The 14,506-nt window shown below is 41.2% G+C and overlaps 1 protein-coding gene across 1 annotated transcript in view; it reads left to right on the top strand.

Moving 5' to 3' along the window:
- The window catches only part of LOC126095671 (uncharacterized), a 220,540-nt gene extending 214,931 nt beyond the window's left edge, over positions 1-5,609 (top strand). Inside the window, exon 7 of the mRNA XM_049910427.1 lies at positions 5,308-5,609. Coding sequence (XP_049766384.1) covers positions 5,308-5,609 — 302 coding nt within the window. The remainder of the gene's footprint in view (positions 1-5,307) is intronic.
- The last annotated feature ends 8,897 nt before the right edge of the window (positions 5,610-14,506 follow it).

Here is a 14,506-nt window from a genome sequence, read left to right as displayed (position 1 = left end):
ATGAGATTTAACTGAGCTCATGGAGTGTACCGAAGAAGACTGAGCCTTACCCATTCACCTAGTGCCATGCTGCTATTAGCCTCACCCATGAGACCTGGTGGTGGCATCTAACCATAGGTAACAGCAATGCTCCTGATCAGCCATTGATTGCGTCCACTGGTGGGGGTATTAACTCTTTCACTCCCAAAAATTGGCACTTAGGGCTGAAATGATGCAGGTAATGTTAACATTGCCAGGGGTGGGAGGTTGGGGGATCTCTCCCAATGGATCTTGCCACACTAGGTTTGAGGCCCAGATGAAACATGCAGGTGTGGCATCATGCCCACAAAGAGAGACTGCTCCAGTGCCATTGGGATGACAGACAGTTGGGACAGAGGGAGCGGTCCCATTTCCATAGATTCTTAAACCGTGATCTATCACCCATCTGTGGACAAGTAGGAGTACAGGAGCAGAGGCCCATACCCACTGCAGGAGGTGTATGGGAAGAGGGCAAGAGACCTAGCTGGTGGTAACCTTTCTGTCCTGCCCATGGGTCAGAGTCAGGGGCACTGATTGCGACTATGATTGCGAAGGGACCGGGTTGTTATGGCAGGTCAGGTAAACGTTCCCAGCTGCAATGTCAAATATCTGACAGTGCCTGTTGCATATGATGACCCCTTCAGCCTACCATGGACACTAGCCTCGTGTGCCCAGACACAGGTGCCCCTTTTTGGGCTTGCATGCAGGATGGACATGTTGCACGTGATGCCTGTGCATGTGCAGAATTTTGGCTAAACTGACATCATTGATGTGGGTGGACCTGTACACTGTGAGGAAGCTGTGCAAGGCATTCTCGGTCGATGATGATAGCAAGGCCTTCCCTGTTTGAGTTTTATAAATGTGGACCTTTCGTTCAGGCTCCAGACTCAAGGTGGGTTGAAAGAGAGCATTGGTCAGGTGTTGATACCATTGTGGGGAAGAAGGGCTTGAAACTTAATTGATGCTATGTATTGAGATATTGCTTGGAAATATTACTTGCAACAAATTTCATTCAGAAATAAATATACTGAGAAGCAGTTGTTAGAATACCAAAAGTTCCTTGAACAGGTTTCTACGTGATGTTCTTGAATTTTCACCACAAATTAGACTTATTACACACTTTTGCGTGCAGAAAACTTTTGCTCAGTTTGACGAGTTACCACAGAATATGATTCCAAATGACTTAATAGAATGAAAGTAAGCAAAGTATTCATTTTTTATATTATATCTCCTACATCTGACATCATTCTCACAGCAAATACAGATTTGTTTAGGCGCTTCAGAAATTCTGTGGTATGCCCTTCCCAATTGAATTTATTGTCAGCTGTAATCCCAGAAATTTAACATTGTCAACCTCTTCAATCTGCATGTCTTCATATGTTACATACATGCCAGAAGGAAATCTCTTACCGATTCTGAATTGCAATGGCCTTCCTGCAGTGGTTACACTGGTTCCCGTGAGATCACCGAAATTACGTGAGATCACCGAAATTAAGTGCTATCAGGCGTGGTTGGCACTTGGATGGGTGACCATCCAGGCCATCATGCGCTGTTGCCATTTTTCGGGGTACACTCAGCCTTGTGGTGCCAATTGACGAGCTACTCGACCTACTAGTAGCGGCTTCGGTCAAGAATACCATCATAACGACCGGGAGAGCGGTGTGCTGACCCCACGCCCCTCCTATCCGCATCCTCCAGGAGGATGACACGGCGGTCGGATGGTCCCAGTAGACCACTCGTGACCTGAAGACAGAGTGCTTTATGTAGAGGGTCTTTTCAAAGTTTAATGACAGTGAATTAGCTTTAAACCATTTATTAATGTCAGCGAAAATTTGATTGGCAGTCATTTCTAAATCTGTACTTGACTTGCTATTTATTGTAATGTTTGTATCATCTTCAAATAAAACAAACTTAGCATCTGGCAGTTAACAGGCAAGAGGTCATTAATGTACACAAGGAAAAGCAGCAGACCCAAATGGAACCTCAAGGAACACCATATGTAATTAATTCCCAGCCAGATGAAGACTGATTGCTTACCCTGCAGGTATTTTGCAACACCCTTTGTTTCCTGTTAATTAGGTGAGACTCAAACCATTTCACATCACTATTGGTGGCACGGTGGCCAAAGTTTTAGCTGCAACCTCCCTGCCAGCACAAGGAACACAATTACATCTTGAATCAAAGATTCTGAATATGAAACTTTACACTTCTGACATGTGAAACTGCACTTGCGTGCAAGATCCTACAAGTTGGATACCTAAGCTGCATTCAACTGACTTTTCTTTTTGTGGAACTGATTAAACTGGAGCTTAGTTGCAAACAAGGTGCATCATATGACCATAGTAAACGGATGGAGAGTTCAGAAGTCATTGAAAGACAAATCTCTATGGTCTGAGAGTGGTTGGAATTTCCACAGAGCTTTGTATAAACAGCTACCAGAAGACAATTGTAAATCACGTTGCCACTCACTGGAAATGTTATTTGCACAACAATGCAAGTCAAAACATGAGATGTAGATTTGCCAGTACTCCAAAGATTTGTTGAAGGAACCATTTGAATGGTGGTAAGGGTGTGATCATGAGCACTGACTCATGTATTACAATTTTCAGCACTGCCATTGGCTGTAACTTCATTATCAATTTATTGGCAACCAGTTTCAGTGATACACTTCCTCATCATCAGGCCCTTTAAATACAGGGTTATTACAAATGATTGAAGCGATTTCACAGCTCTACAATAACTTAATTATTTGAGATATTTTCACAATGCTTTGTACACACATACAAAAACTCAAAAAGTTTTTTTAGGCATTCACAAATGTTCGATATGTGCCCCTTTAGTGATTCGGCAGACATCAAGCCGATAATCAAGTTCCTCCCACACTCGGCGCAGCATGTCCCCATCAATGAGTTCGAAAGCATCGTTGATGCGAGCTCGCAGTTCTGGCACGTTTCTTGGTAGAGGAGGTTTAAACACTGAATCTTTCACATAACCCCACAGAAAGAAATCGCATGGGGTTAAGTCAGGAGAGCGTGGAGGCCATGACATGAATTTCTGATCATGATCTCCACCACGACCGATCCATCGGTTTTCCAATCTCCTGTTTAAGGAATGCCGAACATCATGATGGAAGTGCGGTGGAGCACCATCCTGTTGAAAGATGAAGTTGGCGCTGTCGGTCTCCAGTTGTGGCATGAGCCAATTTTCCAGCATGTCCAGATACACGTGTCCTGTAACGTTTTTTTCACAGAAGAAAAAGGGGTCAACCATTTCTTCGCTCACTGCAGGCCGACCTGTTGATTCCCCCTTACAGAGGCATCCAGAAGCTTTAAACTGCGCATACCATCGCTGAATGGAGTTTGCAGTTGGTGGATCTTTGTTGAACTTCGTCCTGAAGTGTCGTTGCACTGTTATGACTGACTGATGTGAGTGCATTTCAAGCACGACATACACTTTCTCGGCTCCTGTCGCCATTTTGTCTCACTGCGCTCTCGAGCGCTCTGGCGGCAGAAACCTGAAGTGCGGCTTCAGCCGAACAAAACTTTATGAGTTTTTCTATGTATCTGTAGTGTGTCGTGACCATATGTCAATGAATGGAGATACAGTGAATTTATGAAATCGCTTCAATCATTTGTAATAGCCCTGTATACTGTAGCTGAATTTGCCTGAAAGACATCAGTCAGAAGATCCCACAGGAAAATAACTGGTATCTGCATGAGGTCCTTTAGTAAGCAACTTACTGGCTTAAACTACTAATTAAATAAAATTTCTCTTGGCCCTACTTTACATGACAAAGATATAGTGGTCAGCTATGGTTGTCGTTAGTATAAAGTAGTTATACTAACTTCTAGCATATCAGTGAAGACTTAGTAAAACAATTACATATGCATGCATACTCATATTTAAGTGGTCAGCTTATGTGGAAGAAAGTAAACAGCCAAATGCTTGATAAGATAGTGGAACGAAGCACGAGAGCCTCACTGCTTGATGCTTGACTGAAGTAGCTGATTCCAGCTGCCTCAACTTTTATTTTTGAGCTATTTCTCAGATGTTTTTTGCAAAAAGTTTCATTGCCAACATCAAAAAGCTTTATATGGCTGCACTTGTCTTTTCAGGAGCTTCTGGAGGCAGTAGAAAGGCTATCACTCCACATAAGTGTTTCTGTATCTTAGTTGATACAAGTGTAAAGTGCATTACACATGCAACATAATTATGCACCTTTCTATGTATTCTAATATGTTGAAAACCTTGTTTCAGTATCTTTAACAGTTCATGAAATCAAATTGTTGCAAGTTTGGCATCAAACAGGCAACAGACAGGATGGTTTGTTACTTTTACTCCTTCCATTATTTATATTCTGCCTATGACTTCCCTTTATCATATTAATCATCTATATACTAGAAAATGGGCTTATAACCTAAAACCTAGGTCCAACAGTTATAATAATATTTGTGAAATGAGGCTAAAAAAGTGTTTCACTTAGTTAATACCATATTAAGGAGTAAATGAATAGACACCCAAGTGTAACAGTTCCAGAATCTTAAAAGGAGCTTCTGCAAGACATTGAGTTATTCACTGTACTCAGTTACATTGCCTCAGACGATGATACCATGAGATATCAATGACAGAAATTGTGAAAAACAACGTAGTAGTCTACAAGTCAGCATGATGAAAGATGTTTTCAGCTACAAAAGATGTTAACTGAAATTCTTGATATTTTTACTACATGTTGAATCCATTTTAGCTTATTATTCAGCTTATTCCCCAGAAATTTTTCATCAGCTGTATTGTTTAACACATGACAATTAATTTCTGTCTGTCACACCACCAGGCCATTATTAATCATCTGAAATTGCATTCTGTTAATCTTTGTTTGATGCAAATAAATTGCAGGTCTCACTGTTTTTTGTATTTTAATGCTCTAGATTCTTTTTATTGCATTCTTTATTTGTTGTACATAGTTCATTTGTTTTCCTTTTTATCACAGACTTAAAAACATTAGAATACTGGAGCTGATAGATTTTCAACCCTTGATTCCAGTCTGTCTGTCTAGATTAAGTGTAGCTTTCACTTTACTGTATGTTTTCCATCTCTCATCCCTGTTTCCATTTAATTTTGCTTCCATTTGTTTACTGTGGGAGAAAAAAAGATTTGAAGTGCTGTCAAAATATGTCTATGAAATGTTAAATTTCATATTGACAGTATCTAGTAATCTTTTCTGTAATCTGTTGTGTTCTCTTTTTAAATTTTTGCAAGGAACACAACATTTTGTACTGAAAATTGTTTCAGGTGAAAATCTGACAGATCGTAGGATTATTGCTTTAACACCTGTTGAGTGTCTTCTTTGCCCCAGATATTGGATTATGCAGAATAACAAAGCAAATTTGTGGGTACGTATAAAACGTTTCGTGGACCGGCGATTGCCATCCACACAGCAGGTTTTTCACAGCTTTGTTGAAAATAGAAGATGGAGACATTATAGCAGAGATCTAGTCATCGACAGCCTTCGTAATCGTTATATACCAAATGATACGAGCATATGTGATGTTCCATACTCCATTAGAATTAGTGAATACTATGTTGATCGCTAAGAATACCTATTAACAAAGCATATCTGTTAACAGCAGCAGTATTGTAGTAATACATGATGTATTTATTGAAGAAATTAAAGTGAAAAGTTTGTCTTTAAATGTCTCAAAATATAATGGACAAGCTCACACTAACTGCTCTTTAACATAAATGCATGAGTTAGTTTCTTGAAATTATCACAAAAAAATATATAATAGAATCAATAAAATTTCTAAATTACCTACCTCTTTGTACGGACTATTATAAAGGTACCATATTTTCTGTTGATGTCACTGTACTCAGTAAAGCAGAGTTTCTCTCAACCTCAGTAAAACCAGTTTTTTTTTCAGTTTCGGATAAATGGTAAAAGTGTAGAAGAGTAACAAAACTGAATGATCAGCAGGCAACAGGAGAAGAAGGGGCACTACAAAAATATCTACTAGTATGTACTGCTAGCAAACTGAACTGGTCAGACTACATCCTAGACCTGTACAAATGACTGTGTTCTGAAACTTTTGTTTTAAACATTATTTGTTCTTGTTTGAATATGGATGGCATTAAATCAGCATATTATGTTTATTTTTATGGCATTATGGCATACAGAATTATCTTTTAGAAGAATAAGCCATTAGCAAGAGATGCGCTGTATGCCCAGAAACAAATCATAAGAAATATGACTGAAGCTCACCCAGGATCCGCATGCAGAAAACTTTTTGATGAATTTGAAATCCTCACATCTGCACAGTACACATCCTCCCTGATGTGCGTTAGAAGGAAGAAGGAACTCCCTTTATACCCAATACTATATAGAAGAAAAATAGGCATCCACTTTGAACACACAAAATTTATTATGCTTCACAAGGGAGGCATTTCAGTTTCTGCAAGATTTGTAATGCTCTTTCTTTAGAATTTAAACGTATAGTGCATAATGACACCTAGATAAGAAAGACACATTAAGGAATTTCCTCTTTCAGGGTTCATTGTAGGCTGTACATTAATTCTCAAACCATAATTTGCAATCTGTGTCTATCCATTGAGGATATGAGGCAGCAGCTGGTCAAATATTTACCTGGGAAAATTGCCAAACAACCATATGTATTGAAAAGTTATTTTATTTAGACAACCAGTTTCAGCATCTCATTAATGACATCTTCAGGCCCCGATGCACTCCATGTGTAGACAATCAGATATTTATATCTATACTTGGATAACTGGAGCCATCAATATCTGGATTCCATGAGTTCATTTTTGGAGTGTTTACTTCAAAGACTTGACAACAGATGGCATTGATGAGTAGCTGAAACTGGTTCTCTCAGTGAAATAACTTCTCAAACATACTGCTGTTTGGTGACTTTCCTTGGTAAATAATTTTTAATATACGTGTATGTGTAACGTTTAGATTCATCCTCAGATCCTTGCAAATAATGTCATTTCAACAGTTTTAATATGTTGATTGATGAATGTCCAATTTGTGATTCTTTTTGCCATGATTTCTTTATCATAATGGAGACTCCTGCTTTGGTTCTTTCTGCTTTTGATACCCCACTCCAGATATGTACATAATTATCCAGTTCTTCTTCTCCTTGGCCCTTCTTCTTTGTTTCGGAGAGTACGACAACATTCATGTTCAACATGTCAAGTTCTGCAGGTAGTAAATTTATTTTAGTGGAAATACCTCTCACATTCCAGCATCCAAAAATAATTTTCCGTTTCTCATCGCCAGTTTATCATCCAAAGTTCCAATTTTTCCGAGGCATATTATTAGGTTTTTTAGCATTTTTATGTTTTTATGTGAGTGAGGAGCTGGCCCACTGCACAACCTCCAACTCGGAGGATCAGGTAATTTTTACTGAAGGTTTTCTTCCTTTAGCCTTTGATAAGCCGAAATCATACTACAAGGCAGCATTTGCTAGTTTTGGTCCACCCCGGGTATTTTATTTGCCCAGTACCCACCATATCTGGTGAGTATTCCCCTATCCGCCACCTGGGGAGGCGCCCGATGGGAGACCAGCAAACTCCACATGGGTTATGTTCCCCCTTTCTGCTCTTTAATTCCCTTCTTAATTGTTGTTCCACAGACTTGTGTATGTCGTCCTTATCTGCTTTGTCTCCCATATACCAAGTGAACAATTTCAATAAGGGTTCCGCAATGAATTTCTTTTTCATCACCTCTACTGCTGAACATCCTGTTGATAAATGCAGTGGCTCATTTAGAATAATAGGGAACTCTAGGATCCCTTATGCCAAGATAGTATGTTTGGCAGAGCAATTTGTTCAACATAACTGGCGAATTTCTTTCATTATACACCGAGTGGGATTTGACTGTGGATAGTATTTGGAAACAGCAATGTGCTTGATAGCTACTCATGTTTGAAATTCTCTAAAGCTTTTACAAGTAACTTGTGTTCCATTATCTGTGAGCAAACAATTAGGTACCCCCACATCTACAGTGTATTTCCATAGACAGTTAACTACCTTGGTTCAATACGCGACTTTCATGGGATACAATTTCACACACTTAGACCAGCATTCTGCTTATACAAAAATGTGTGGGAAATACCACAAGGCAAATGCCCCTATAAATCTGCAGCAGTTAGATCATGGAGTACCTTTGGTATTACAGGATATAATTTACGAATTATCTGACTGTTGTCATCCTTCACTCTCTGATATAATGTGAAAGTTCTTAAAATACCTTTTACTTCTTTGCTTTTACAGTAATAGAATGTAATCAGCATGTTTAATGCACTTACATATACCAAAGTGTCCATAACCTTTATCCAGAAACTAAATCTTCAATTGTCGATCAAGAAACACATAATTTCCTATGTTTACGGTTTTATTTATTCTCCAAAACAATTAATCTTTATTCACTGTCCAACAACTTTTCTTTTACTGGTAACTTCATTTGTTCCCATGCTATCACTTTGTTGTAGAAGTATTCATCAGACCTCAATCCTCCTTTTATTTTCCCTGCTAAAACAACTTCATTGTTATTATAATGTGAAGTTAATAGCTGAGAGAACTCCTGAGCCCTCTGTTCTACTCATCATACCCAGACCTAGGTGTAATCTGTAAAGGTTATCCAGTAAGTATTAAGTGACCCTTTATGTGGTGTATGTATATCTGAAATTTTTCCAGGAATAATGCCCACCTAATTACCTTCTATGCAGTTGTTGCAATTCCTATTTTCATGGGAAATTGACGAAGAAAGGAGGTCACCAACTCAAAAGGACATACAGAGAAAGCACTTTTACTGTAGTTAGCACAATTCAACACATATAGTGGCAGTTGAAACCAGACTGAATCAAAGATAATCAAGCAGTCCATCACAGTAGTTCTTATTACAATGTGAGATGCTAAATGAAATTCATTTGGTTGTCACGAGAGCAATACATGATGCCTTCAATGACTTCTGTAGTAGAATACTGCCAAGTGATCTTTCATACGAGGCATGTTTTTTAAGTAAGGTCCATTTTGTTGTAGGCACTAGTAGTTCATGTTCCTACCTCAACAAGCGCATGCATCATGTACCGGCATGCCTTAGGAACAACTGTGCTCAGTTTCAGCTCTGTAGATAACCTGTATGGTTCTGTTCACTGCTTTCAAAATGTTTAAGACTATCAAACCGCCCGCCGCGTGTGAGTTTTGCTCTGTGATGCGGTTTTTGTCAGCAAGAAACCTGTTTGCTGCAGGAATTCATTGACAGATTTGCGAAGTGTATGGTGATACTGTTATGAGTGAAAGCAAAGTGCATAAGTGGGTACGAGAATTCAAAGATGGCTGTGACAACATCCATGATAAGGACCGCTCTGGTCGCTCTTCTTTGATTACAGATGATTTAGTGGCTTCAGTTGAAGCAAGGTTTCGTGAGAACAGGCACTTCACAATAACAGGTCTCTCAAATGAATTTCCTGACATGTCAAGATCAGTGCTTTACAACATTGTTTCTGAACACCTAAAGTTTAGGAAACTGTGCTCCCGTTGGGTCCCAAAACTCCTAACAGAGGAGCACAAAAGCCAAAGATTTGAGTGTGCAATGAAGTTCTTGACTCATTATCACGAAGAAGGTGACAGCTTCTTGAGTCATATCGTAACTGGAGATGAAACCTGGGTTTCGCATATCACACCTGAATCGAAGCAACGGAGCATGAAATGGAGACACACACACTCGCCTGTAAAGGTGAAGGCCAAACAGACTCTGTCCCAGCACAAAATCATGGTGTCGGTGTTTTGGGATAGGCATGGTGCTTTGTTGGTCGATTTCATGCAACGAGGAACCACTATCAATGCAGAAGCATACTGGCAAACCCTGAGAAAGCTACGCAGAGTGATTCAAAACAAAAGATGCAGCATGTTGACAAAGGGAATTGTCCTTCTCCATGACAATTCAAGACCTCACACTGCAGGTCAGACCCGTGATTTATTGGACAGTTTTGGCTGGGAAGTTTTAGACCACCCACTCTACAGTCCTGATCTTGCGCTGAGCAATTACCACCTGTTCCTCCACCTCAAACAACACCTCAGTGGCAGCCATTACGATGATGACGATGACGTGAAAACAGCAGTGAACTCTTGGTTATCGAAGCAGGTGACAAATTTTTATGTAGAGGGTATTTTAAAATTGGTTGGGAGGTATGATATGTCTTTGAACAAACTTGGCAACTATGTTGAAAAATAGGCTGGCCATTGTGGGCGAGCGGTTCTAGGCGCTTCAGTCCAGAACAGCGTGACCGCTACGGTCGCAGGTTCGAATCCTGCCTCGGGCATGGATGTGTGTGATGTCCTTAGGTTAGTTAGGTTTAAGTAGTTCTAAGTTCTAGGGGACTGATGACCTCAGATGTTAAGTCCCATAGTGCTCAGAGCCATTTGAACCATTTTTCAAAAAATAGAGTGAAGTATGTACTTTCTGAAAATATATTTACTTGTTTGAAATAACCTTTCCTTGTTTACTTATGCTCAGATGGACCTTACTTAAAAAACACACCTCGTACAACCAAAAGAAAATCTGGTCATATGTAAAGGCTGTTAGTGGCACCAAAGTTAGTGTTCAGTGCCTAGCAAATGAGACAGGAACTGAAATTGAGGATAGCAAAGCGAAAGCTGAAATGCTTAACTCCATTTTCAAATTCTTCTGCACAAAGGAAAACCCAGAAGAATTGCCCCAATTTAATCTTCATACCAGTGAAAAGAGCGGAGTGGACAGCCAGCATGAGAGACAGGGATCAACTGGTCTGTGTCATCGCAGTATCACACATGACAGGGACACACAGATGGAAAGGTGGCCATAGTTGTTGATCAAGGCAGTGATGGTATCTTCTTCCACATTGGGAGGAAAGGTGAAGCTGCACAGGACCGTGACATGCTGCATAGAGTCGACAGGTGAGTGTGGGGCAGGGCGCATGGAGCATGAAGAGATTGCCATCGCTTAGTTGTAAGAGGAGATCCTCAAACAGGAAAGAGGAGGTGTCAGTGTTAAAAAATGCCATACAGGAGGAAAAGATAGACGTGGAAAGCTTGAGATGAGCACCATTGGAGGAAGTGTCAGCTGGAGGGATGTCACACAGTCAGAGGGAGGGATGTCACACACGGTACCTTGAGCTATCGGAACACATGAAGCACATGGCTCACATGCATCAACAGTGGACAGCAAAGGTTCCATGGGAGGGGGGGGGGGGGGGGGAGAAAACTTGTTGGTTGGGTGAGAAGACGCCAAGTTATCCATGAGAGAGAGGTCATCATCAAGTGTCCAAGCTGACTTGAGTCTGTTTATGGAGACAGTTTGTGGCTTACCACATAAGAGGATATCAAAGGTGTGTGTGGAGTGATGGAGCACTTAGTGGTGGTCAGAGTGAGGCTGTTGGAGAGAGGCCGGCACAGTGTCATTGCAGAGCATTACATAGTCACAGTGCTCTAAGTTCGTATGTGGGGCTGCATGTGGGGCAGTAGGTGAGCACATGGAGGCTGAATGTTGCTATGAGTTATGTGAGAATGGACATGATTGACCAAAGCTGAGAGTTTGGAAGGGGGGGGGGGGGGATGGGTTCAGCAGGCAAGACCATGGCTCCACCACATAGTATGTCAGCCAGTCAAGCTTGCAGTTCATCTTAGAATGCTGTGTGAGTTTTGAACAGAATGCAGGTGACGGCCTTGGAGCAGGAAGTGGAGTGACACATTAGAGCTGCTTTAAGCGTACAGTGCCAGCATTCAATCATCCCATTACTTTGGAGATGATAAGCACTGCACAAGTTGCACAGTCTGCTGAAAAGGACAGATTCGAACTGTCACCCCTGATCGATAGTGATAGAAGAGGGTCAACTGAAGTGATCAGTCCAAGAGACGACAAATGCATGAGTGACAGTATCAGTGGTAATTTCTGGGAGAAGCACCATCTGTATTTGAAACTGTCTGAGGAGGAGAGAGGACTGACGAGGTCAAGATGAACATGTCAAAACCATCCTTTGGGGATGTTGAATTGACTCAGTGGAGGTTGGGCATAGTGTCCAACATCATTACATTGGCGTCATAAGCATAAATGTGTTCATATACGACAATCATAGTTAACTGCCATGTAAATGAAGTTTTTGGTGACAAGTCGAGTAGTGGCCTTAATGCCTGCTGAATGAGGAAGTGAATCACTGAGAAGATTTTATGGTGGAGTGAGGCCAGAACGAGGCGATGGAGAGTACCTATGGAGGTGTCACATTGCACAGGACATGAATAACAGCAAGTGGTGCAGTGGTTAGCACACTGGACTCGCATTTGAGAGGATGACAGTTCAAACCCATGTACGGCCATCCTTATTTAGGTTTTCCTTGATTTCCGTAAATCTCTTCAGGCAAATGCCAGGATGGTTCCTCTGAAAGGGTATGGCTGATTTTCTTCCCCAATTTGAACTAGTGCTCTATCTCTAATGACCTCATTGTTGACGGGACATTAAACTCTAATCTCCTCCTCACTTAATAACCAGAGAGGTGGCATGACTCGATGGTCAGTGTGTTATCATCATCTTATTGTAAATGGCAGGTATTCAGTTCACCTTGTGGCATGTGTGTCAGTTCATCCAAGTCCAAGAGTGAAGAGATGGTGTAGATGGCGTGTACAAGTAACATGTAATTGGTGACGATGTTATAGGCTTCTCTGAAGACAGCAGTGGTGTACTGGCAAATGAAGTCCATATGATGGACGTGCTGTGGCAGCAAGTCTGTAGCAGGATTATGGATGGCATCCACGAGTGGATTGTGATCTGTGTACATAGTTACAGACTGGCCTTCTATGTCCTCACAGAAGTGATGGACCACTTCATGTATTGCAAACAGTTCCTAATCAAAGGCGGACCACTTACATTGTGAGGAAGAGAGTTTCTTGGAGTAGAAATGAAGGAGCTGCATCAAGTTGCCCATGTGCTGATGTAGGATGACAGTGTTGCAAGACTTGTTCACATCAGTAGTGATAGAAATGCATGCATCAGTGAGGGGGCTTGCAAGCCTGACAACATTGGTCAGTGAATACCACTTTGTGATAGCCGGGAGTGTTTTTGCCTGCCAAGTCATCTGTCAAAGGGACTTCCAGGGGTGCACCATGAGGAATATGACACCAGAAGGTGTGAATCATCCCAAGGAAATGATAGAGCTCAAGAAGTGTCTGGGAAAATGGCAAATTGCAGATGAACGTGGTGCAGTCAGATACATGGCGGAACCCCGAAAAATGACACTGGTGGCAAGTAAGTGAGATGTGTCATGGTTTATCTTGATACCATTGTTGATGAGTGCTTTGAGAACTTGAGATAAATGGAGCTCGTGCTCTTCAGCAGCAGAGAAGTAGATGAGAATATCCTCAAGTTATGCATAGCAAAAAGGAGAGTGAGAACAAAAGAGTAATTAAAACATTGCCACATCTGTGCAGTGTTTCTGACTGTATATGCATGTAGTAGTATTCAAGTAAGCCAAATGCTATGGTAATGGCTGTTTTAAGTATGTTGTCACAGTGCATTGGGATTTGGTGATCAGCCTTGTGAGTCAGTAATGCTGAAAATCTGGGCACAGTGCAGTTGTTGCACTAAATCCTGGATGTGCAGTGCTGGACAATTGTCAAGGATTGTCTGAGTGTTGAGTATGCGATAGTCCCCGCACAAGCAGAAAGAACCTTCTTTCTTAAGTACAAATTGTATAGGAGAAGACCAATTACTGTCCAAAGGGCACACAATTCTGGAGTGTTAAGAGGTCCTGGATGGCAGTTTTAGCATAGAGGAGTTTGATGGCATTGAGGTGGCAAGCCTTGTACTGGGCAAGGGGACACTCAGTAGTACTTGCCCAATGCAGGTGCCATTAGTAATAGTATCTACAACTGGGGGAGGGGGTCTCACATCTAACAGCACTGGAAAGCAGAGCTCAGACACATGAAACACTGGTAGTTTGACTGTCACTGACCTGCAGAGTTTGCAGCGAAGGCAAATGTGGAGACAGGTCATGAACAGGAGAAGCATCAGCAATTTGATGTTACTGTGATGTGGGTCTTCAATATTAGCCTACTTGGACATTTTTATTATCAACAGTGTCACCGACCCTATACTCAGTGCAGATTTTTTTTGTCTCATTTTCATGTGTCTCTAGCTTTAGTGGACCAACATTTAAATACAGTGAACTGCAGTGCTCATCTGTCAACCATGTCACCTGTGCTGGTAAACGATGAGTCAGTTGTTCCCATAAAATAGTGTGTAAACCACTTGGGAGTGTCACATTATGGCGTCTGTGGATTTGAATGTTTCCTAGCCTACAGTAAATGGTGACAGTCTTTTCAGAAAGAATTTCCTGCAAAATCAGATATTGTGACTAGATCAGGTAGTTTCTGGATGTCCCCACTACATGTGGTGGACAAAAAAGACAGATCCTGGTGATTATCCAGGGATTACAGGACATTC

This window comes from Schistocerca cancellata, chromosome 8, assembly GCF_023864275.1.
Source record: "Schistocerca cancellata isolate TAMUIC-IGC-003103 chromosome 8, iqSchCanc2.1, whole genome shotgun sequence".
Lineage (NCBI taxonomy): Eukaryota > Metazoa > Arthropoda > Insecta > Orthoptera > Acrididae > Schistocerca > Schistocerca cancellata.
The sequence above is the reverse complement of the archived record's forward strand: the minus strand, read 5'-3'. Positions and strand labels throughout refer to the sequence as shown.